This window comes from Ceratotherium simum, chromosome 30 (genome assembly GCF_057802395.1).
Source record: "Ceratotherium simum simum isolate JZ-2026a chromosome 30, ASM5780239v1, whole genome shotgun sequence".
NCBI classification, from domain to species: Eukaryota; Metazoa; Chordata; class Mammalia; order Perissodactyla; family Rhinocerotidae; genus Ceratotherium; species Ceratotherium simum.
This window is the reverse complement of record NC_141929.1, coordinates 20,565,236-20,590,253: the sequence shown is the minus strand read 5'-3', so window position 1 is coordinate 20,590,253 and position 25,018 is coordinate 20,565,236. Positions and strand designations below refer to the sequence as shown.

At 41.6% G+C, this 25,018-nt stretch overlaps 1 protein-coding gene across 2 annotated transcripts; it reads left to right on the top strand.

The window, feature by feature from the left end:
- Positions 1-8: 8 nt before the first annotated feature.
- On the top strand, positions 9-15,197 carry CMTM2 (CKLF like MARVEL transmembrane domain containing 2). Of its 2 annotated transcripts, XM_004431683.3 has the most exons (4): positions 9-556; positions 699-857; positions 12,612-12,713; positions 13,189-15,197. In XM_004431683.3, the coding sequence occupies exons 1-4, from the start codon at positions 311-313 to the stop codon at positions 13,453-13,455; spliced, it is 774 nt and encodes a 257-aa protein (XP_004431740.1). In that variant the 5' UTR covers positions 9-310; the 3' UTR covers positions 13,456-15,197. The 2 variants fall into 2 exon arrangements, with proteins under 2 accessions (XP_004431740.1, XP_087276277.1); XM_087420151.1 differs by lacking the exon at positions 12,612-12,713.
- Positions 15,198-25,018: the final 9,821 nt, after the last annotated feature.

Sequence of the window (25,018 nt, the reverse complement as noted above, 5' to 3'; positions counted from 1 at the left end):
GTGGCCTGGAGGTGGGGCGGGGACTCTTGCGTGGAGGGTGGGCGGACCCGGCGGCCGTGGGTACCTGGAACCCGCTCTGGTGCTCGCGGAGAGCCCGGCCCGGCCCATCGTGCGCGCAGGGGAGACTCGCGTGGTGAGACGGGGCGCGCGCTGAAAGGGCCCCAGGCGTTGGCATTCGCTGGACTGGCCGTTGGCTGAGCGCGGCCCCTGAGCAGGTCGGTGGGCGCCAGGCTCGCTCAAAGGCCAGGCCTGTCCGGGGACAGCAAGAGAGATTGGGCAGGCCGTGAGTAGCTGAGAACTCCGCGCAAAGATGGCTGACAAAGGCAAAAAGCCCAAAGCGGATGCGGCGGCGGCGGCAGCGCCGGCGGCCCCAGCGCCGGGGGCGGCGCCCCCTCCTCCAGACAAGAAAGAGGAGGAGAAACCAAAGGAAAAGGAGGTGGAGCCCAAGGATGAAGTGGGCACGAGGAAAGGATGTCGCCGCTACAGGTGGGAACTCAAGGACAGCAATAGAGAGTTCTGGGTTATGGGGCACGCCGAGGTCAAGATCCTGAGCTTGGTAAGTTGAGCTGGTATCCCTGGTGGGGAGGGGGAGGCCAGGAGGGGGAGAGGGTGAAGGAGCGGGTTCCAGGGGGCTCCAGAGGGGCTCCAAGAGTCCGTGACAGCCCTTTGCAGTGGCTCAGGCGCATGTCTCCCGGCAGGGCTGCCTATTAGGTGCAATGGTAATGTTCACGGGGACCGTCGTGCACCCCCTCCTGACACTCGTCATCACCATGGAGGTTTCCGTCTTGTGCTTCTTCTTCATTATCCACACCTTCGCCATCCAGAGATACTTGCCCTTCATCCTGTGGCCCATTACTGTAAGTGAGGGGCGGTGGGGAGCGCCTGAGGCTGGTGTGCATTCAGGCGTGTCTTGGCACCTGGAAAGTGACTGAACAGAGAGATGCGCCTCGCCGCCCATATTTGTGCCCTGGGCATGGACTTAGCACCTTTGGGTGGGGCGGGGGCAGGGGCAGCTGAAGTTAGGTAGAAAAGGCTCTGTAAAAGCCCGGCTTGGGGGCAGGGACCTCTTACTTACCTGGTGGTCAAGCGAAGAGGTCTTTGCTCTCCTGAAGCTTTGCTCTTTTTGGGAGGAGGGGATGCATAGCTACCAGCTATTCCTCCCAACCCCTGTTCCAGCTCACACCTGACTGGAGAGATCACCCCAGAAGGTACCCCATCCCCAGAATTCAAAAAAGAAAATCAATCTTCCCATAAATCAGTAAAATAAAATAAGGATTTTTTTTAAAAATCACTTCTAAAGCAGCTTTAGATCTCCAGTGACTATCCCTGTATAGAATGTTAAGCCCAGAAGGATGTTCAGCCCAAAGCAGTCATCCGTTGGAATGGAACTGAGCTGGGCAAGTTACCCAACCACTCCCAGCCTCTGTTTCCTCATCTGCAACATGAGGGCAGTACTAATCTCTGATGGGGTTGTGCCTGAGGAGTAAATGTGCAGTGCTTGACGCCGTGCCTAAGTCCTCATGGACTTGAATCGCTGCCCGTCACCTGTGTAATCACAGAGCACACCCACCTAACCCAAGGGCCCTGGTTCATTGCACATTCACAGCTGGCCTCCAGAACCCTGTGCTCACTGTTTCACTCACTTGACACATGAAATGGGCTCAGAATTGCCAAGTAACTTGCCCCTAGGTGGCAGAGAAAGGATGTGATCCCAGTTTTTGTCCGTAGAGTCTGAGTCTGTAACTACATGCTAACTTGCCTCCTTGTTAAAAGTTATTAGGGTCCAGTAGGGTAGGTGAGGACCCCTAGTATAGGGAGAAAGGAGAAGAGAGCCAAATAAGACTCTTGGGAAAGGGGTAAACAGAGGACAAAGGAACAGGATAGGCGGAGGACAAGTTTTCAGCCAAGGAGCTTGAGAAGATACTTTTAGTTCCAGCAAGATAAAAAAAAATCAAGGAACCCTGAAAATCCTCCTGCTGCACTTACCTAAAACTACTAGGGAAAATGTAACCACTATTGCTTTAACTGAATGGCTGAGCTGGCAAAAAAAAAAAAAAAAAAAAAAGAGACGGAAACACACAGGTGCCAGAAATGGAAAACAGGAGCCCTATGAAATAAGCTGCTGAAGTGTGTGTGGGAATAGCCCACAAAGTGTTATTCCAGGAGCCTAGGGCATGGGTTTTCACACACTCTCAAGTTAGGAGATGACACCTGGGTCCCAAGCACAGTGGGGATTTAGCGCTGAGGACCCTGCCTAAGCCAGCACCTTGCAAAGACTGCACCCTTAGGGAAAACACCGACAAAGAAGACACCTTTCCCACACACAGAGGAACAAGAAAGCATGTTCAGCTCTGCCTGAGCTCTGAGTGGAAAAAACAAAAAAGACCACCTTGAGAAATAGAAACCTTGAGCCTGCACTTTGTACAGATTTGGTTTGAATTTTGGGGGGAGGGTAGAGGGTTGGGCGAAATAGGTGAGGGGGATTAACAGGTACAAACTTCCAGTTATAAAATAAAGTCATGAGGATGTAATATACAGCATAGGGAATATAGTCAATAATATTATAATAGCTTCATATGGTGACAGATGATTACTAGACTTATCATGGTGATCATTTCATAACGTATATACGTGTAAAATCACTATGTTGTACATCTGAAATAGTGTTGTATGTCAGCTATACTTCAATAAGAAAAAACTGTCAGAAGCAACGTTTTCAGAACTCTGGAATCTAATTTAAAAAACTTACAGCAAGCAGGGGAATGCTTAATGGAGAAAGAAAGAAGTTGTTGAATTTTGCTAAGAGAGCATTGTGGCATTTTAACTTATCTGCCTGCTGTCCCTCGCTCCCCAGCTTGTCAGTGGCCGTGAAGACAACTGCCCACATTCCTGGCCACATTCCTTGCAGAGGGAACAATACAGACCTTGTTTTCAAAGAATTATGGTTGTGTGTTTTGACCTGTCTGGTGGCTCCCTGAGGAATTGGCCCAGGGACTTGCCTTTGTTTCATCTGCCTCAGAGCTTTCTCAGGGCTGAAGCAGCCTCCTGGATAGCATTTGTCAAAAGCGTTTAAAGGCAAATGTACTAACCACAGTCACCTGGGGCAAGGGAAAACAGATGAGGCAAGCAGTAGACAGACCAGAAGTTTGGGAAGAAAGAGGCTGGAGGAGATACATAGGGGAATAAGAGCTTTGAAAAGCTCCCACATATACCAGGGAATCGAGATGGCCAAGCACATGCCCAGGGCTGGACACATGCTCAGAAAAGGCCCTAAGCTTTTACTTCTGACTAACCTTTAGGTACTGCACAAGTAGCAGGTGAAAACTAAGGGTTGTAAGCAGCCTGGACAAGTGTTGAAGGAGCGCCCCAACACAGAGCCAATCTGCAAAGATTGGTAGAATATTTTTTGTTTGTTTGTTTCCAGATATTTAAGGAAATCTCTGTCCAATCACTACCCAACCATTAAGCGAATGGTGTCCACAAGAGAAAGAATACTGTCTTTCAAACAATAGTTTAGAAAGTCACTAAACATGGAAATGGCTACAGCTCACAACAAGCAGCAACAACAAACCCCAGGGAGGAGGGAGAATCTGGTTTCCAGAGTAACTACATTATAATATCCATAATGCTCAGTTTTCAGAGAATTATAAGGCATACAAAGAAATGAGGAAGTCTGGCCCATTCACAGGGAAAAAAATTAATAGAGACTGTCCCTAAGGAAGCCCAGATATTAGACTTACTAGACAAAAACTTTAAATCAACTGTCTGGAAAATGCTCAAAGAACTAATGAAAACCAGGAGAACAATTCATGAACAAATAGAGAATATCAGTAAAGAGAAATTATAAAAATGAACCAAATAGGAATTCTGTAGCTGAAAAGTAATATAACTGAAATGAGAAATTCACTAGAGCGGTTTAACAGCAGATTTGAGCAGGCAGAAGAATGAATGAGTAAAGTTGAAGATAGATCAATTGAGATTATCCAGTCTGAGGAACAGAAAGAAAAAAGAATGAAGAAAAAATGAACAGAGCAAAAGAGATCTGTGGGACACCATCAAGCATAACATATGCAGAGTCCCAAAAGGGGAAGAGAGAGAGAGAAAGGAGAAGAAAGAATATTTGAAGAAATAATAGCTAAAAACTTTCCAAATTTGATAAAAGATATGAATCTAGACATCCAAAAGGCACTAAATAGGATAAACTCAAAGTGATCCACACTGAGACACATTATAATCAAACTGTCCAAAGATAAAGAGAAAGTCTTGAAAGTTGCAAGAGAGAAGCAACTCATTTTGTACAAGGGACCCTTAGTAAGATTAACAGCCAATTTCTCATCAGAAATTGTGGAGGCCTGAGGCAATGGAATGATGTACTTCAAGTCCTGAAAGAGGAAAAAAACTGTCAACCAAGAATTCTGTCCTTCACATTTGCTACCTGTTATGAGTTGAATTGTGTCCCCTCAAAATATGTTGAAATCCTAACTCCCGGTAGCTGTGAATGTGACCTTATTTGGAAATAAGGCCTTTGTGGATGATCAAGTTAAGATGAAGTCATTAGAGGGGACCCTAATCCAATATGACTAATGTCTTTATAAAAAGGAGAAATTTGTGCCGGCCCCGTGGCTTAGCGGTTAAGCGCGCGCGCTCCGCTGCTGGCGGCCCGGGTTCGGATCCCGGGCGCGCACCGAGGCACTGCTTCTCCGGCCATGCTGAGGCCGCGTCCCACATACAGCAACTGGAAGGATGTGCAACTACGACATACAACTATCTACTGGGGCTTTGGGGGAAAAGAAAGAAATAAATAAAATTTAAAAAAAAGAGAGAGAAATTTGGACACAGAGACGGACATATGCAGAGGGAAGATGATATGAAGAGACACAGGAAGAAGATAGGAAGGCGAGACGAGCCAAGGAATGCCTGAAACTACCAGAAGCTAGAAGAGAGGCCTGGAACACATCATTCCCTTGCACCTTCAGAGGGAGCATGGCCCTGCCAACATCTTAATTTCAGACTTCTGGCCTCCAGAATTGTGAGACAATAAGTTTATGTTGTTCTAAGCCACCCAGTTGGTGGTACTTTGTTATGGTAACCTCAGGAAATGAATACAATATCCTTCAAAATTGAAATTATCCTTCAAAAATAACCATTCAAAAATGAAGGAGAAATTAAGACATTCCCAGATAAACTAAAGTTGAGGAGTTTGTTGCTAGTAGACCTGCCCTACAAGAAATGCCAAAGGGAGTCCTTCAGGCTAAAATGAGAGGACATTAGAAAATAACTGGAAGCCATAAAAGAAATAAAGAACACGGTAAAAGTAACTACATAGGTAAATATAAAAGCCAGTATTATTATATTTTGGGTTTATAGCTCCTCTTTTTTTTCTGATATGATTTAAAAGACAAATTTATGAAACAATAATCATAAATCTATGTTAATGGGCCACAATGTATAAAGACATAATTTGTGGTGATAACAGTAATGAGTTTTTGTGTACTATTGAAGCTAAGTTGGTATCAATTCAAGCTAGCTTGTTATATATTTAAGATATTAATTGTAACCCTAAGGTAACCACTAAGAAATTAACTTAAAAAGATGTAGAAAGGGAAATGAGAAAGGAATAAAATTGGTACATTACAAAAAATTAATCACAAAATAAGGCAGTAATAGAGGAATTGAGGAACAAAAAGATATGACATATAGAAAACAAATAGCAAAATGACAGAAATAAGACCTTATCAGTAATTACTTTAAATGTACATGGATTAACTTAAATTAAAGAGTTGATTAAAAGTCAGGGATTATCAGAATAGATTTAAAAAACCATGTTCCTACTATATGAGGTTCACAGGAGACTCACTTTAGATCCAAAGATAGAAATAGGTTGAAAGTGAAAATGGAAAATACTCCTTGCAAACAGTAACCAAAAAACAGCTGAGGTGGCCATATCAAATTCAGATTTAATGTAAAACATGAATTCTCAAGAGGTACCAAGAAGAATAACACAGAATATTTTGGTTTAAATAAAAACAAAATCACACCTAGACATGTCATAGAGGTGCTGCTGATCGCCAGAGACAAAGGAAAACTTTAAATCAAACCAACAGGAAAGATAATTTACCTTAAAAAAACAAACACTCAGGGGCCGGCGCCGTGGCTTAGCGGTTAAGTGCGCGCACTCCGCTGCTGGCGGCCCGGGTTTGGACCCCGGGCGCGCACCGACACACCGCTTCTCCGGCTATGCTGAGGCCGCGTCCCACATACAGCAACTAGAAGGATGTGCAACTGTGACATACAACTATCTACTGGGGCTTTGGGGGGAAAATAAATAAATAAATAAATCTTTAAAAAAAACAAACACTCAAACTATTAGACTAACTTCATATTTTTCAAAAGCAATGACAGTGGCCGGAAAACAATGGAATAATTTATTTAAAGGGCTGAGGTGGAAAGGGTGAAATAAAGACATTTTTAGCTAAAGAATGAAAAAATTTCTTTTCACTGACCCTCGCTGAAAGAACTACTAAAAGATGTACTTCAGGAAGAAGGAAATTAAACCCAAAATAAATGTTTGCAATGTAAAAAAGGAACAGTAAGCAAAGAACCTAGTAAGCTTGTGGATTGCCTTAAGTAAACATTAAGACAGAGGTTTTTTGGTTTTTTTTAAATATATTAATAGTTTATTTTGGGGAGAGACCACTAAAACAAGGTGGAACTAACGCAGTAGCAACACAATAACATGTAAGACCACGGTAGTGGTGTATGATAAGAATTAAAAGTCCTTGATTTTGGGGGGCATTTGGTAATAATATTAACATTAACGTGTTAAAACATAATACTATATTCTGCTAAAGAGTAGAATTCCAGGATATATAACATCAAACCTGTTGAGGAGAAATGGTGAAAAGAGAATAAAGAGAGTTAACTCAATAAGGGAAAAGTAAAAAGGGATAAGTGTGGTATACGTTAAATAGAAAAAATAAAATGGTGGACATAAATCCAAATATATCAGAAATGATGACAAATATAAATGGACTATATTCCTCATTTAAAAGACAGAGGGGGGCGGCCTGGTGGCATAGTGGTTAAGTCTACGAACTCCGCTTCGGCAGCCCGGGGTTTGCAGGTTCAGATCCCAGGCGCAGACTGGCATACCACTTGTCAAGCCATGCTGTGGCAGCGTCCCATATAAAGTAGAGGAAGATGGGCATGGATGTTAGCTCAGGGCTAATCTTCCTGACAAAAAATTAAAAACATAAAAGACAGAGGACTCTAAGAATAGATTTTTTTAATCCAGCAATACACTAAATTACAAAGCACATGGAGAAAGGTTTTAAGAGATAGAAAAAATAATAAGAGGAAACTACTAACTAAAAGAAAGCTAGCATAGCATTAATACCAGATTAAAACAATTTTATGTTTTAAAAAAAGTATATAAAGAGGATCACTACAGATAGCAATTCTGAACTTGTATGCACCTAACAATATAGCCCCAAAATATAAAAGACAAAAATGGACTTAATCATAAGGAAGAATTGACAAATAGCAGCCATAGTGGGACATTTAACATGCCTCCCTCAGTGATTAATAGCTTGATCCACTGACATATATAGAACGTACAGAACCCTACACTCAACAGTAACAGGCTATATATTCTTTAAAAGCACACTAGGAACAATCATAAAAATTATCCTCAATAAGAGCACAAAGCAAATGTAAACAAATAACAAGGAAGTGATATCCTACAGACCACATTCTCTAACTTCAATGCAATATAATTAGAAATCAATCAGTAAAGTTTAACTAAATCCCCATATGTTTTCCCCAAACATATGGGGATTTAGTTATATGTAGTATTTGCCAATACTCCCTGTAGAATGCAGCTAAACAATTCAAATTCAAATCTATATAATTAGAAAAGAAGACAGAAAATTAACAATTCAAAGGTCTATCTCAAGAAGGTACCTAAACAATGGAATTAAGAAGAAGGCAATACCAAAGATAAGAACTAAAATTAGTGAAATAGGAAACAAAGATGCATAGTGAGGACTAATAAAACCAAATATCTAGTTCTTTGAAAATACTAATAAAGTACATAGCCCTCAAGAAAAAAAAGAAGAGAGAAGAACAAAAGAAAAATATTACTATAAAGGTCAAGAAGAGGGCCGGCCCGGTGGCTTGGCGGTTAAGTGCGCGCGCTCCGCTGCTGGCGGCCCGGGTTCGGATCCCGGGCGTGCGCCGACGCACCGCTTCTCTGGCCATGCTGAGGCCGTGTCCCACATGCAGCGGCTGGAAGGATGTGCAGCTATGACATACAACTATCCGCTGGGGCTTTGGGGGAAAAAATAAATAAATAAAATCTTTAAAAAAAAAAAAAAAAAAGGTCAAGAAGAGATTTTAAAGATCACCAGGAAAATATGAACTTTTATGCCAATAAATTAGAAAGTTTAGATAATAGTTAATTTCATAGAAAAAATATTACTTACAAAAATTGACTCAAAAAGAAATAGAAAAACAGGTTATAAAATAATTCATCCATGTTTTCATCTGGCACTTGTTTAATTTTTTACATTTAAATCTTTTGATTCCTTTGGAGTCATTTTGGTCTATAGTGTGAACCATGGCTTCAGCTGTATATCCTGATAGCTATCCACTTGTTCCACCTTATCATTTGATTTATTCATTTACTGAATAGTACACCTTTTCCCCCACTGATTTGAAATGACATTTTTGTTAAGTGCTAAAATGCCGTGTGCTTGGTTCATTTCTAGACTTTAACTTCAGTTACACTAGTCTGTGACTTTTTTCTTTCTTTAAAAATAAGGGTTTAGGGGGGCTGGCCCCGTGGTGCAAGAGGTTAAGTGCGTGTGCTCCGCTGCGGCGGCCTGGGGTTCCCCGGTTCGGATCCCTGGCGCGCACCGACGCACTGCTTGGCAAGCCATGCTGTGGCGGTGTCCCATATAAAGTGGAAGAGGATGGGCATGGATGTTAGCCCAGGGCCAGTCTTCCTCAACAAAAAGAGGAGGATTGGCAGATGTTAGCTCAGGGCCAATCTTCCTCACAAAAAAAATAAAATAAAATAAAATAGAAAATAATAATAAATAAATAAATAAATAAATAAATAAATAAATAAATAAGGGTTTATAACGTGTCGCACTATCTGGTAGGTCTTTGATCTTAAAACCAGACATTATAAGAAAAGTAAACTATAGGCCAATCTTACTTGACTATAGCCATAAAAATCATCAATAAAATATTAGCAAACTGAACCAAGCAATAGATAAGCAAGCAATACATCATGACCAAGCAGGGTATGTGTCAGGAATATAAAGAAGGTTTTGTCTTCAAAATTCTGTTAGTATAATTCACCATCTTTTATTCAAAGAAGGAAACCATTTTGTCATCTCATAAGCTGCAGAAAAACTATTTAGTAATATTTAGTAAAAAAAACTATTTAGTAACTCATTTTTAGAAAACTCTTAGCAAGCTAGAAGAAAGAGAACCTCCTTATCTTAATAATAGGTATCTACCCAAACCTATAATAAACATTACCTTTCATGGTAAAACTTTAGCAGTATTTCCTTAGAGATGCTTACTATCCTCACTTCTATTCAGCATTGTGCTGGAGATCTTAGTCAGTACAATGTGACAAGAAAAACAAAAGGTATATGGATTGGGAAGGAAAAAAATTAGCATTACTCACAGACGACATGATTCTCTACACAGAAAATCTGAGAAAATCTACCGTCAAATTGCTAGAACCAGTTGAGTTCTACAAGGTTACCAGAGACAAAGACAACAGTGTTCCTGAATATCAGTAATGAACAATGAGAAAATGTGGCTTTTCAAAGAAACCATTTAAAACAGCAACAGAAACTACAAGGTGTCTGAGAATAAATCTGTTCAAAAATGTGTAAGACTTTACATAGAGATTATAACATTTTATTAATGGACATAAAAGAAAAACCTAAATAAATGGAGAAACATATCACACTCACAGGTGTGAAGAATTACTGTCATAAAAATGACAATTTAATTCCAAAGTAATCTATAAATTAAATGAAATTTCAACCTAACAGAGGTTGTTCATGGAACCTTACAAGATGATTCTAAAATTCTTATGGAAGAATAAAAAGAATTACAAGGATGGACTCACCCAAAGAGATATTGGAATTACTGTAAACTTTTCGTACCAGCTCTGGTACCAGCTTTCATACCAGAAAGACTAATGGGATTGTAATGGACTGAATGTCTATGTCCCCCCCAAAATTCATATGCTGAAATCCTCACCCCCAGTATGGCTGTACTTGCACATAGGGTCTCAAGAGTAGTAATTAAGATTAAATGAGGTCATAAGGGTGGGCCCTGATCCCATAGGATTAGTGTCCCTATAAGAAAAGACAACAGAGAGCTCTCTCTCTCCCTCTTCCTCTCCCCCTCTCTCTCCCCACTCCTTCCCATCCCCGCCTTAGGCACCATGGAAAGGCCATGTGAGGTCATAGTGGGAAGGCAGCTGTCTACAAACCAAAAACTGAATTTGCTGGCACCTTGATCATGGACTTCTAGCCTCCAGAACTGTGAGAAAATAAATGTCTGTTGTTAAGCCACCGAGTGTGTGGTATTTTGTTATGGCGGCCTGAGCAGACTAATACAGGAATAAAAAAGACAACTCAGAAATAAGACCTACATACATATGGCAACTTTGTATTTGACAGAGGTGGCATTATAAAACAGTTAAATGGAATATTTAATAAATGTTCTTGGGACTAAGAGAAAGAGAGGGAGGGAGAGAGAGACAGAGAGAAACTATGTATCCCATTAAAATTAAAACTTTACAACAGAAGACATCATAAAATTTTTAATACAAGCCAATAGAAAAATGGGACAGAAGATATGAATAGACAGGAAAGCCAAATGCCTAAAACATGTTTTTAAAAATGCCTCATTAGTAACCAGAGACCTGAAACTTAAAACAACAATGAGGTACCATTTTGACTCATCAGACTGACAAAAATAAATAAGCCTGGTAATCGTGGGTGTTGGCAAGGACATGGGAAGTGGGAGCCCTTATATATTGCTGGGTGAGTGGGAATCGGTACAAGCACCTTAGAGAGAAACTTGGCAATACTTAGCAAGGAGAGGACGTGCAGAGGAGGCACAGACAAGAGTGTTCATTGCAGCAGAGTTTGTAATAATAATTTCCTTAAAGGTAGAAACAACCTAATGTCTCTAGTTTGGTTTATGCATACAGTAGTATTCTACTACTATTCAGTTAAAATTAATGAATTCAACTTATATTTCTTAAAATGGATAAAACTCAAAAACTTTAAAAAGCGTGCCAGAACATATAATATCTTTTATTTAAATTTTTGAAACACACAAAATAGCATATATTGTTTGTGAATATATAATATGGAGGAAAATACCAGTACACGCTTGGGAAACCTACCCATCAACCTCCAACCCATGGTTGCCTCTGGGAGGTGGACAGGAAAAGGGACGGATTGGTGAGACTGTAGCTCACTCCACAAAGTTTTACTTCTGTTTTTGTTTTTTTTTTTTTTAAGAGAGCTGAAGCAAATATTGCAAAACATTAACATCTGTTTAATTTCAATGGTTCATGGCTAGTGGAGGTAGGAGTGGGGATGGGACGTTCTATTATTTTCTGTATGTTTGAAATGTATTAAAATTCAACAAAACATTGAAAAGAAAAAGAAAGGCCAGAGACAAAGTGGCCAGGGAAGGATAGTCCACAGAAAATGGCATCATCGAAACCAAGGAGAAGAGTGGGCATCATCTAGCGCTGCAGTCATTTGCTGCCTATAGGATTAAGAGGGTGCATAAGCTCTGGGCTAGCATCACCCAGGAGTGATGGGGGAGGAAGCCGGCATGCTGTGACCATGGTTTGACCAACTCTGAGAAGTTGGGCTGTGCCAGGGAGCAACACTGGGTGGCACTTGAGGAGAAGGCAGCATGGAAGGCAGCCTTTGTGCCTAGTCTGGGAACATCTGGACCTTGTCAGTAGGGTAAGGGAAACAAGTATGGGGCAAGGGCAAGATTGAGGCCACAAGGGATGGGAGGGAGAGTTGATGATGGAGACGGTAGTGCGGCCTTGCAAAGAGGGGCAGGGGCTCTAGGAAGTAAGGTGGGGTCAGGGAGGGCAGGGGCTGAAGAGGCAGCTGCCAGGCCAGAGTCCAGTGGTGGGGCCTGGATCCAGAGAGGGGAGCTGGCCCTGAGAGCAGAGAAATGTTGTGGGGTGGTACTCAAGATGGACATCATTAAGTTGGATGGTAATGCATTTATTTAAATAAGTATTGGAGAAAAAAAACATAACTAGCCACTAAATGTGTGATTTCATAGACAAGATAGTAGTGGAGGGAGCCTGTGAAGGCAGTTAAGCATCCTGGACTTTGAGTCTTGACTCAAAGGGCCCAGCTGGGGGGGCCACAGGTATGTCCACCCAGCCTGGTGTACATTTATCTTCATATATATATTTTATAAATCAGGCAGAAGTTTGAAATTCACTCCCTTTGGAGGCAGCTATGCAAGGCCGGGTGTGGATGGGGGGCCTTGGCTCTGTTTAAGGCTGACTCTCATCTCTCCCCTGCTTTCAGGACCTTCTCAATGACCTGTTTTGCTGTATTTTCCTTGGGGGGACCGTGTTCTTTGCTTTGACCACTCGAAAAACCATGCCAATGAACTATGTAATTGCTGTGGTGAGTCTTCCATGGTTCACTGTTTATTTGCTCAGAAATCACCCCTTTAGGAGAATAGGTGTTTTCCCCTGCTTTAAGGAAAGGGCTTCTTTTCTTTTGACAAAAACTTGGGATCCAAGCAAAGTTTAACAGTAAAGTTGGTAAATGTTTCCAATGGAGAAGCCATTTAAATAAAGATGATGTCCAGGGAGCCAGCCAAGCTAATGGCTTCCTCCTCGTAGCTGCTGACCCCAGAGGAAAGGGCCCCACCCAGGCTGGGTTTAAAGAGAGAAAGAGAAAGCCGTGAGACCACAGGATGGTGAGGACAGGGCAGCCAAAGCTTGGGGAGGGGCAAACTCCGAGGCTCTTGGTCTGGTAGTTTGAGGGGACGAGGGGATGTGCTAACCAGCACCTACTGACGAGTTAGAAACAAGGACGGAAATATGCCAGCTTTGGAATGAAAAGCAAAAGTAATGAGGATCCTTTTGTTTTCCAGGTCCTTATTGGTCTGGCTGGACTTTTTGCTTTCATTGATATATGTCTTCAAAGAAAACACTTCAAAGGCAAGAAGGTCAAAAAGAATGTGCTGGTTCCTCCAGCAAAGGAGCAAGCAAAGGAACCGGAGGGTGAAAAGCCAAAGGAAGAGGCAAAACCACCGGAAACAGAAGCAGACAAGGCAAAGAAAGCGGAAAAGCCAAAGGAAGCGGAAAAGCCAAAGGAAGCGGAAAAGCCAAAGGATAAGGGGAAGGGAGGCAAGAAATGACGTGAAGGAGACGCCTGCCGTCAGAAATGGTGGCACATTTTACGACAAAACATAGTTCCGCTGTCTTCCTTGTCTTCTTTCTAGAATGGTTTTCTTTTCCGTTTTAATAATCACCTTGGCTTGGAAAAGAAATTTCTCTTTAAATGGATTTTAATACCTAAAGTTGATGGAAACATCATTTTGCTCATTCAACAAAGGTTATTGAAAGTTTTGGCGCAGAGGGCGAGGCTGGAGCTGGGCCTCTCGAGGTGCTCAAGGCTGCAGGGCACAGAGGGTTTGGGGGACCAGAAGTGTGGGTGACGCCAGCTGTCGACACTGACCAGCCAAAGGGGCCAGAGGAAAACGAGAGACCGGAAAACAAAAGGATGCATTTTGTTCACACTGATATTTTTACTTTACATTGTTTTTAAAGCATCCAGGTAGTCACTATGAGAAAAATCAGGTTGCTGGCCTTCCTTACTCTTACTTTGCAGTTTAGTATCAGTCTTCATTTGAAGTGTACTCGGGAAGAGGGCCATAGGGGTGGGGTCATCTCTTCAGGGCTCGGAGCCTCCAAGAGCTGGAGTCAGGCTGGCGTATGGGCCATGCAGGATGGGCACAGGAGGAACTAGAGGGATGGTTTCCTCAGAGATGGCCAGCCAGCCTCCTGGGACCTGCAGTGTCTCCCTCCAGTGAGGACCTGGGCATAAGCCCTGAGCCAGGCCCAGCTGGGCCCTAGAGGCATGGTGCCCACACACAGGCCTCAGTCAGGGCCCCATTCTTACTAGGTAGTCCAGCCATCCTGGCAGGAGAAGGGTCATCCTCATGAACGGAAAGCGAGGTCCCAAATGATGCATGAGGAGCTCGGAGGAGGTCTGAGGAGAGGGGCGGATAACAGGGAGCCCTGAGCCCAGCCAGGGACCACATGAGAGAGGCCAGAGGGTCAGCTGGCCCTTGGGAGCAATGGTAATGACTTGGGCCTTTGTTCTAAATGCCATGGGGATCCCTGAAGTTGAAGAAGTGGCAGTGTCTGCTTCCACTGGGAGAAGATCACATGCTTGGCAGGGTCTGCTTCCACTGGGAGAAGATCACTCACATAGCTGCTGCTGAGAAGGGAGTACAGCTGGAAAGAGGCTGCTCCCTATCATTTGGGTGGGGAAGATGGGCGGACGGGGCAGCGTCCAGTGGTGAAGCAGGCAGAGCTGGAACTTGGGATGACTGTGCCCTGCCGCTGGCCCCAGCCACAGTGCCTCTACCCGTAAGGTCCCCTACTCCCTCTGTAGCCCCACACCACCTCCTGTGCGCCAGGTAGGGTGAGGCAACCCTTTGAAAGTAGGAGCAACTAGAGGGTGTCACATTGTAGAGAAAAACTCAAAAATGCACACTATCCTGCCATATGACCCAGAAATCCTCTTCTAGGTATTTAGGCAAGAGGAACAGTGTACTAGAATGTTCATAATAGTCAAAAAGCTAGAAAGAGCCCAAATGTTCAAAGGAGATAAACTGTGCTACATTCATATGGAATTCAAATGGAATACTACTCAGCAATAAAAAAAGAATAAACTAGTGATACAACATGATGATGAAAATGAGAAAAATAAAAGATAATGATGAAAAAAAATTTCACAATGATGAATCTCACATATTGAGTGAAAGAAGCCAGACACAAAAGAAGGATGTATCATGTGATTCCATTTCTAAGTTCAAGAACAGGGAAAAATATAGTGAAAGAAATTTTAACAGTGGTTGCCTCAAGAGGTGGAGGATGGGGAATGATTACAAAGGGGAATAAGGGAACTTTTGGGGGTCTGAGAAAGTTTTATATCTTCACTGGGGGAACTGGTTACACAGGTGTATACATTTGTCAAAACATACAACTGTATACTTAAGATATGTGCATTTCATCATATGTAAATTTTATCTAAAAATGTAAGCTAAATATGACTGTGCTCAGAATCCAGTGGAAAAGGGTGGACTTTGCTCAACTCCTTTGTGTGGCCACACCCCTGGAGCCCTGGGGGCGGCTCTCTGAAGCAGGAAGTCTCTCCACTCCCAGACCGAGAAGTCGTGAAGTGGGGCTGGGCTGGGGCTGAGCATGACTTGAGGCAGCCACCTATCATGCTGAGGAGGGGACCCCAGCACAGGAACATGGTCACCACAGACTGCGGGAAGATGCCGCTTCGGAGCAAAACTGCATCAGGTGAGTATCTGCCAGGAGCAGCGAAGGCCTGGGAGTGGGGTGTGCCACCTGTAGATCTGGTCCAAATGCAGAGTCTGAAAAATCCCAACTAGGACATTCAGAATAAAGATGACTCCTGTGTCCTTAAAAGAGACTGTAAAAAGGGCAATAAGCTAACAACAGTTCTTGGGAGGATGGTGGGGAGGAGAGGGTAGAAAAAAAAGTACAACAAAGATTTAACATTTAACAGAAGGGTTGATTAACAGAATGGACAATCAGTGATCTGGAAAATAAATCCCAGGAAATCTCCCAGAAAGTAAAGCAAAAAGGCAAGCAGACTTTTATAGAAGAAATTAAGAGAAACAGGGAGGATAAATCCAGGCCGTCCAACAACCATCTCAAAGGGATCCCAGGAGGAGAGAACAGGAGAAAGGGAGGGAAGGAAACGACAAAGAAGCCACAGGACAACATCTTCCCTCAGCTAAAAAAAAAGCAAACATCCTCTGCTAGAAAGGGGCCACCAAGGGCTGAGCAGGGTTCGTGGAAAAGGATCCTCATATCCACATTTCTTGGTGAAATACGGGAACTCTAAAAATAAAAGACAAAATCCTAAAAGCTTACAGAGTGAGAGAAATAGCACAAAGACATTATTGACAGGAGAACAAAACCAAACACCAAAGGCCAACCCAGAAATTAGAAAACAATGAAGCAGTAGCTTCAAAGTTCCAAGGGGACTAGCAATTAAGTGGAAAGGCAAAAAACAACTTTTTTTTTTTCAGGTAATGACTCCAAGATCACCACTGACAAACACTTGCTAAAAAAAAAATCGAAGCCATAACGCAGCAAAAAATTATTTTAATTCTAAGGAGAATTCCTTTTGTTGAATCCCATATTTGGCTATAAAAAAGCAAAGAGAAGAAGATGAAAAAAGAATTACACCTCAGCCTTAGGCACATCAACTTAATTTTTTTTTTATTATGGTAAAATACACACAAAATTTACCATTAATGACATCTAGGACATTCACAGTGTTGTTCAACCATCACCACAATCTAGTTCCAGGACATTTTCATCGCTCCAAAAGGAAGCCCTGTATCTATTAAGGAATCACTCACCATTCCTTCCTCTCCCCAACCCCTGGCAACCATTAACCTCCTTTCTGTCTCTATGGATTTGCCTACTCTGGGTATTTCATATAAATGAAGTCATACAGTATGTGGCCTTTTGTATCTGGCTTCTTTCACTTAGCACACTTTCAAATTTTGTCCATGTATAGCATGTATCAGGACTTTGTTGCTTTTTTTAAAAAAGGATATTTATGGGGCCAGCCCCATGACGTAGTGGTTAAGTTCTGCCTGCTCTGCTTTGGTGACCTGGGTTCACAGGTTCAGATCCCAGGCATGGACCTACACCATTCGTCAGCCATGCTGTGGCAGCAATCCACATACAAAGTAGCGGAAGATTGGCACAGAGGGTAGCTCAGGGACAATCTTCCTCAAGCAAAAAAAGAGGAAGATTGGCAGTGGATGTTAGCTCAGGGCAAATCTTCCTCAGCAAAGAGGGAAAAAAAAAAGGATATTTTAATTTTTTATTGAGGTAAAATTTGCATAATATAAACTTAACTGTTTTATTTATTTATTTATTTATTTTTTTCCCCCCAAAGCCCCAGTAGATAGTTGTATGTCATAGCTGCACATCCTTCTAGTTGCTGTATGTGGGACTCGGCCTCAGGATGGACGGAGAAGTGGTGCCTCGATGCGCACCCGGGATCCGAACCCGGGCCACCAGCATTGCAGCGCGCGCACTTAACCACCAAGCCACAGGGCCGGCCCAAACTTAACTGTTTTAAAGTGAACAATTCAGTGGTATTTAGTACATTCACAATATGTTCAACAACCACTTCTACCTACTTCCAAAACGTTTTCATCACTTCATTCCTTTTTTGGCTGAATAATATTCCATCATATGGCTCTACCACATTTGGTTTATCCATTCATCCATTACTGGACATTTGGGCTGTTTCTAGCTTCTAGCTATTGTGAATAATGCTGCTATGAAGTTTCATGTACAAGTTTTTGTTTGAATAGGTGATTTCAATTCTTTTGGGTACACGTCCAGGAGAAGAATTGCTAGATCAGATGGTAAGTCCATATTTAGTTTTTTGAGGAACCACCAAACTGTTTTCCACAGTGGCTGCACCATTTTACTTTCCCACCAGCAATGTACAAAGGTTTCAGTTTCTCCACATCTTCTCCGACACTTGTTATTTTCCTTTTTTTTTTTTTAATTAAACCCTACTGGGTGTGAAGTGCTATCTCATTGTGGTTCTGATTTGCATTTCCCTAATGGCTAATCATGTTGAGCATCTTTTCATATGCTTGTTGGCCAGTTGTCTATCTTCTCTGGAGAAATGTCTTTCAAGTCTTGGCCCATTATTTAATTGGGTTGTTTGTCTTTTTGTTGTTGAGTTATAAGAGTTCTTTATATATTCTGAATACTAGACCCTTATCCGATATATGATTTGCAAATATTTTTCCTATTCTGTCTCTTCACTTTTTTTTTTTTTTGTGAGGAAGATCAGCCCTGAACTAACATCCATGCTAATCCTCCTCTTTTTTTGCTGAGGAAGACCAGCTCTGAGCTAACATCTATCACCAATCCTCCTCCTTTTTTCCCCCAAAGCCCCAGTAGATAGTTGTATGTCATAGTTGCACATCCTTCTAGTTGCTGTATGTGGGACGCGGCCTCAGCATGGCCGGAGAAGCAGTGTGTCGGTGCGCGCCCGGGATCCGAACTCGGGCCGCCAGTAGCAGAGCGCGTGCACTTAACCGCTAAGCCATGGGGCAGGCCCTGTCTCTTCATTTTCTTGATAGTGTCCTTTAATGTGCAAAAGTTTTTAATTTTGATGAAGTCAATTTACCCATTTTTTCTTTTGCTGCTAAGGACAAGGGAATTTTAGAATTCAAGAAACAGTGGTGAGCAAATAACTCATTAAAACTTAAATCTAAATAATTCTTAAAATGAAAAAAAGAAAAGCATCAGGGACCAAAAAACTCAGATAAAGGAGAGACAGGAAGGATATTCAGGGAGAAAGGAAGTGACAATGCATTAAGGTTTTTATCTTATTGGGTAGAAGATATACATATTAATTAATTCTATATGTGTAAATTTAATCATGGAAAGCACAGAAAAAGAAAACGTAACTTTTAAATCACTAGAGCAAATTAAATAGATAAAATGGAATAATCTAATTAATCTAATGGAAAAGAGATCTGGCAGGAAAAAAAACATGTAAAATCGAATTTTAAAAATAAAAACTCACAATAAATGTGAATAATTTAATTTTTCCATTAAAAGATAGAGATTATCAGTTTAAGGTTTTTAAAATCCAACTTTATATAAGAGATACACCTAGAAGAAAATGACACAAAAAGGTTGAAAATAAAATTATTTTACAAAGCCAGATCTGGGGAAGATGGAACGGGCATAAACTACCTTATCTCTCCCACTGAATGTGATGAAAAACCTTGGACAGAGTGTGTGGAACAACTCTCTAGGGTTGCTGAAACATAAATAGTAGCAAGTACTTTAGAGAAGGAGATTAGAACTTAAAGTACCACTGAACCAATAGTGAATTTCTCATTTCTGGTGTCTCCTGGCCTGGACTCACAGGCAGTACAAAATACAGAACTATGCACTGGGTACAGACAGAATTCCAAGGGAAGCCCTCTATTCCTAGTTGTTATGGACTGAATGTTTGTGTGTCCCCCTCCCCAAAAGGCTGAAATCCTAACCCCCAGTGTGGTTGTATTTGGAGATGGAGCCTCTAAGGATGAAATTAAGGTTAAATGAGTTTATGAGGGTGGGGCCCTCATCTGATAGTATTAGTGTTCCTATAAGAAAAGACAACAGAGAGCTTGTTCACACTCACTCTCCACAAGTGCAGAGAGGAAAGGTCATGTGAGGACACGGTGAGAACATAACCACCTACAAGCTAGGAGGAGAGCCCGCATCATAAACTAAATTTGTTGGCACCTTTATCTCAGACTTCTAGACTCCAGAACTGTGAGAAAATAAATTTCTGTTGTTTAAGCCACCCAGTCTGTGGTATTTTGTTATAGCAGCCAAAACAGACTAACACACCAGTCCAAGGAGCAAGAAACGGAGTCTTGTGAATCAGGAAGAGTGGGGTGATTCCTTGGGGGTTTTGTTTGTTTTTACTATCCTCTCTCACCCCAGCTCCCAGACAACACCATGGCATCAATGGCAGTGATGGTAGCAGCTGAACAAGCAGGAACTCAAAACTCCAAGATAGGGAAAGGTTTCTCTCTGACCAGAAGAACTGTGGTCCCAAGAGTGTGGGGGAAATCCTTGGTTTTTTTCTCTCTGTATCAGAATCAGTGGCAGGAAGTATGAAACAGAGTAGAGAAACTAAAGCCCCAGCTTTCTAGACAGAGGACCCCTAGGAACTTGAAAGTTTCAGAGAGAACATGGAGAGGAGAGAGCTCAAGAAAGAGATCTCATCAAGCTGTATATGAATTCCTGGGATCACCACCAAGCAGTGAATGCATGGATTTGACCCTAGACAGCACACCAAAGGCATGGAGAAGTAATCTACAAGGTATGCCATGACCCAGGTCCCACACTGGCCACTCAGGCACACACAGGACAGGTCAGAGTAGCACTGAAATGATAATGGATAGGACATCTAGACAAGATCAATGAGAATACAGAGGACTTGAACAACACTATAAACCCTCTAGTTCTAACAGATGTATATAGAACACTACACCCAACAACAGCAGAATACACATTCTTCTCAAGTGTACATGGAACTGTCTCTAGGATAGACCACATGTTAGGGTGCAAAACAAGTCTCAATAAATTTAAAAGCACTGAAATTATACAAAATATCTTCTCCAATCACAATGGAATGAAGCTAGAAATAAATAACAGGAAGAAAACTGAAAAATTGACAAGTATGTGGAAAATAAACAACCAATGGGTCAAAGGAGAAATTAGAAAATACTTACAGATTAATGAAACTAAAACACAACATACTAAAACTTATGGGATGCAGCAAAAGCTGTGCTCAGAGGGAAATTTATAGCTATAAATGCCTACAATAAAAAGGAAGAAAGATCTCAAATCAATAACCTAACTTTACACCTTGAGGAGCTAGAAAAAGAAAATCAAACTAAATCCAAAGCTAGGAGAATAAAAGAAATAATAAAGGTTATAGCAGAGGCAAATAAAATAGAGAATAGAAAAACAATAGAGAGAATCAACAAAACCAAAAGTTAGTTCTTTGAAAATATCAACAAAATCAACAAACTAATGACAAAGAAAAAAAAGAGAGAGAAGAAACAAATAACTAAAATCATAAATGAAATTGAGGATACTACTACTGACCATACAGAAATAAAAGAGATTATGAGATAATTCTTATGAACAACTGTATGCCAACAAATTAGCTGAAATGGACAAATTCCTAGAAACACACAAATTACCTAAACTGACTCAAAAAGAAATAGAAAATCTCAATAGACTTACAATAAGAAAAGAGATCGAATTAAAAAGCTCCCAACAAATAAAAGTCCAGGACCAGATGGCTTCACTGGTGAACTCCACCAAACATTTAAAGAAGAATTAATACCAATCCTGCTCAAACTCTTCCAAAAAATAGAAGACAATGAGTTAGGAAGGGAACACTTCCAGCTCATTCTATGAGGCCAGCATTGCCCTGATACCAAAGCTAGATGAAGACATCACAAGAAAAGAAAACTATGCACCAATATCCATTATCACTATAGACGCAAAAATCCTCAACTAGCAAACCAAATCCAACAGCATATTAAAAGGATTATACACCTGACCAAGTGGGATTTATCCAAGAATAGCACTTCAAAGCTTTTGAAAACTGAACTGACATTGGAACCTCAGTCCAATGGTGGGTAAGAAATTGTGGCCTGAATCTAACCAGGTTGATTGCCTGCTTTAAAAAAAATTCTCTATAGGAGTTAAACAAACCCAGAGTTCATAATATAGTGTTTGAAATGTCCAGGATACAATCAATAATTACTTGACATATGAAGAACTAGAAAAATGTCAACATCTTATGAGGGAAAAGACAATCAACAGACAACAACCCCAAGAATGACACAAATGTTAGATGATTAAACAAGGACATGAAAGAGAATATTATAACCATGCTCTAAGAATAAATCAAATAAATGGAAAGATAGAAAGTCTTAGTGGAGAAATAGAAGATATTAAAAAAAAGAAACAAATGGAAATTTTAAAACTAAATACAATAACCAAAATAAAATACTCACTGGATAGGCTTAATAGCAGAATGAAGATGACAGAGGAAAGAGAGAACTTGAAGATAGAGCAATAGAAATTATCCAATTTCAACAAAAGAGAGTAAAAAGATCAAAAGAAATGAACAGAGCCTCAGGGACTTTAGAGACAATACCAAAGGGTCTAATATTTGTATTATTAGATTCCTAGAAGGAGAGGAGAAAGAGTGTGGTACAAAAAATTTTGAAGAAATGATGGCTGACAACTTCCCCAAATTGGCAAAAGACATAAATTTAGAGATTCAAGAAGTTCAGTAAATCCCAAACAGAATAAACTCAAAAAATCCATGCCCAGATACATCATAATCAAATTTCTGAAAACTGAAGATAAAGAAAAAAATCTTGAAAGAAGCCAGAGAAAAATGATGCATTACTTATAGGGAAACAACAATTTGAATGATTGGGGGTTTCTCATCAGAGACCACGGAGCCCAGAAGGAAGTGGCACAGTTTTCAAGAGTTGAAAGAAAATAACTGTCAAACCCAGAATTCTATACCCAGTAAAAATACCCTTCAGCGATGAAGGCAAAATAAAGACATTCTCAAAAAGACGAAAACTAAGAGGATGCATTGCCAGCAGATCTTCTCTGAAAGAACTGCCAGAGGAAGTTTTTTGTTTTTTTTTTTTATAATTTTATTTATTTATTTATTCCCCCAAAGCCCCAGTAGACAGTTGTATGTCATAGCTGCACATCCTTCTAGTTGCTGTACGTGGGACGTGGCCTCAGCATGGCCAGAGAAGCGCTGCATTGGTGCGCACCCGGGATCCGAACCCAAGCTGCCAGCAGCAGAGCGCACGCACTTAACCGCTAAGCCACGGGGCCGGCCCCCAGAGGAAGTTTTTTAGGACAGAAGGGAAACGATACCAGAGGGAGACACGAAACTTCAAGGATGAAGGATGAGCAGCAGAAATAGTAAATATCTGAGGAAATTAAAAACAGAACTACCATCCGATCCAGCAATTCCACTTCTGGGTATATATCCAAAGGAAACAAAAACACTGTGTTGAAGAGATATCTGCACCCCCATGTTCATTGCAGCGTTATTCACAATAGCCAAGACATGGAAACAACCGAAGTGCCCATCAACAGATGAATGGATAAAGAAAATGTGGTATATATACACAATGGAATATTATTCATCCATAAAAAGGAAGGAAACCCTGCCATTTGTGGCAACATGGATGGACCTTGAGAGTTTTGTGCTAAGTCAAATAAGTCAGACAGAGAAAAACAAAGACTGCATGATCTCACTTATATGTGGAATCTAAAAAAAAAGAAAAAAAAAATGAAAGCCATAGAAAAAGACATCAGATTTTTGGTTACCAGAGGTAGGGGATGCAGGGTGGAGGAACTGGATGAAGGTGGTCATAAGGTACAAACTTCCAGTTATAAGGTAAATAAGTACAGGGGATGTGATGTAGAACATGATGACTGTAGTTAACACTGCGGTATGGTATATTTGAAAGTTGCCAAGAGAGTAAATCCTAAAAGTTCTCATGAATTTTAAAAACATTTTTTTCTTTATTTTTGTATCGATATAAGATGATGGATGTTAACTAAACCTATTGTGGTAATCATTTCACAATATATGTAAGTCAACTCCTTATGCTGTACACCTTAAACTTATACAGTGCTGTATGTCAATTATATCTTAATAAAACTAGAAAAAAGGAAATAGTAAATATCTGGGGAAATAGAATATTCTTCTCCTCAAGTTCTTTAAAATACGTTTGATGTTCGAAAGCAAAAATCGTGACATTACTTGATGGGATTTCCAATGTATGTAGATGTAACACATATGACAACTACAGCATAAAGAGGGGAGGATAAAAGACCCTGTACGGTGGTCAGGTTTCTTCATTGCATTTGAAGTGGTAAAATGTTAATTCTAAGTAGACTGTAAAAAGTTAAGCATGTACAGGGGCCAGCCCGGTGGCGCAAGTGCTCTGCTGCGGCGGCCCAGGGTTCGTCGGTTCGGATCCCGGGCGCACACCGACGCACCGCTTGGCAAGCCATGCTGTGGCAGCATCCCATATAAAGTGGAGGAAGATGGGCATGGATGTTAGCCCACGGCCAGTCTTCCTCAGCAAAAAGAGGAGGACTGGAAGATGTTAGCTCAGGACCGATCTTCCTCACCAAAAAAAAAAAAACAAAAGTTAAGCATGTACAGTCATGTGCCGAATAACGACGTTTCAGTCAACAACGGACCACATACATGGCAGTGGTCCCATAAGATTAGTACCATATAGCCTAGGTGTGTAGTAGGCTATACCATCTAGGTTTGTGTAAGTACACTCTATGGTGTTCGCACAACGATGAAATCACCTACAACACATTTCTCAGACTGCCCGTCATTAATCAATGTATGACTGTACACTTTTATGGACCTTGCTAAGTCTAGGATCCACCCTTCACTCCCATCCCCATGAAGCCGGGTCTTCTATCTGCTGGGCCAGGGAGGAAGAAGAACAGCCTCACCCCATTCTTCAGGGCTTAATTGCTGGTCAGAGCCCTGGTGGGGGTTGGGGGTTTTTTTGTCTTTTTTGTGTGTGTGTGTGAGGAAGATTGGTCCTGAGCTAACATCTGCCAATCCTCCTCTTTTTGCTGAGGAAGATTGGCCCTGAGCTAACATCCATGCCCATCTTCCTCCACTCTATATGGGACACCGCCACAGCATGGCCTGACAAACAGTGCGGCCGTGCGCGCCCGGGATCTGAACTGGCGAACCCCGGGCTGCCGCAGCTGAGCGCACGCACTTAACCGCCTGCGCCACCTGGCCGGCCCCTGAGGTTGGGGTTTTTTTTGGAGGTGGGAATGTTAGTTGAATCTCTCTTAGGCAGGGAAGAGCCTGACAGCTGGATCTCTGTCAATTCTTTTTCTTTTTCCTTTTTGTGAGGAAGATCAGCCCTGAGCTAACATCCGCGAATCCTCCTCTTTTTGCTGAGGAAGACTGGCCCTGGGCTAACATCCGTGCCCATCTTCCTCCAATTTATATGGGATGCCACCACAGCATGGCTTGATAAGCGGTGGGTTGGTGCGCGC

What these genes read in the sequence shown, in the direction of transcription:
- CMTM2 (XM_004431683.3), top strand. Translation starts at nt 311, where the DNA reads ATGGCTGACAAAGGCAAAAAGCCCAAAGCGGATGCGGCGGCGGCGGCA. An exon ending in TCATCCTGTGGCCCATTACT is followed by an intron (nt 858 to 12,611) that starts GTAAGTGAGGGG and finishes CCCTGCTTTCAG; the next exon opens with GACCTTCTCAATGACCTGTT. An exon ending in TGAACTATGTAATTGCTGTG is followed by an intron (nt 12,714 to 13,188) that starts GTGAGTCTTCCA and finishes TTTGTTTTCCAG; the next exon opens with GTCCTTATTGGTCTGGCTGG.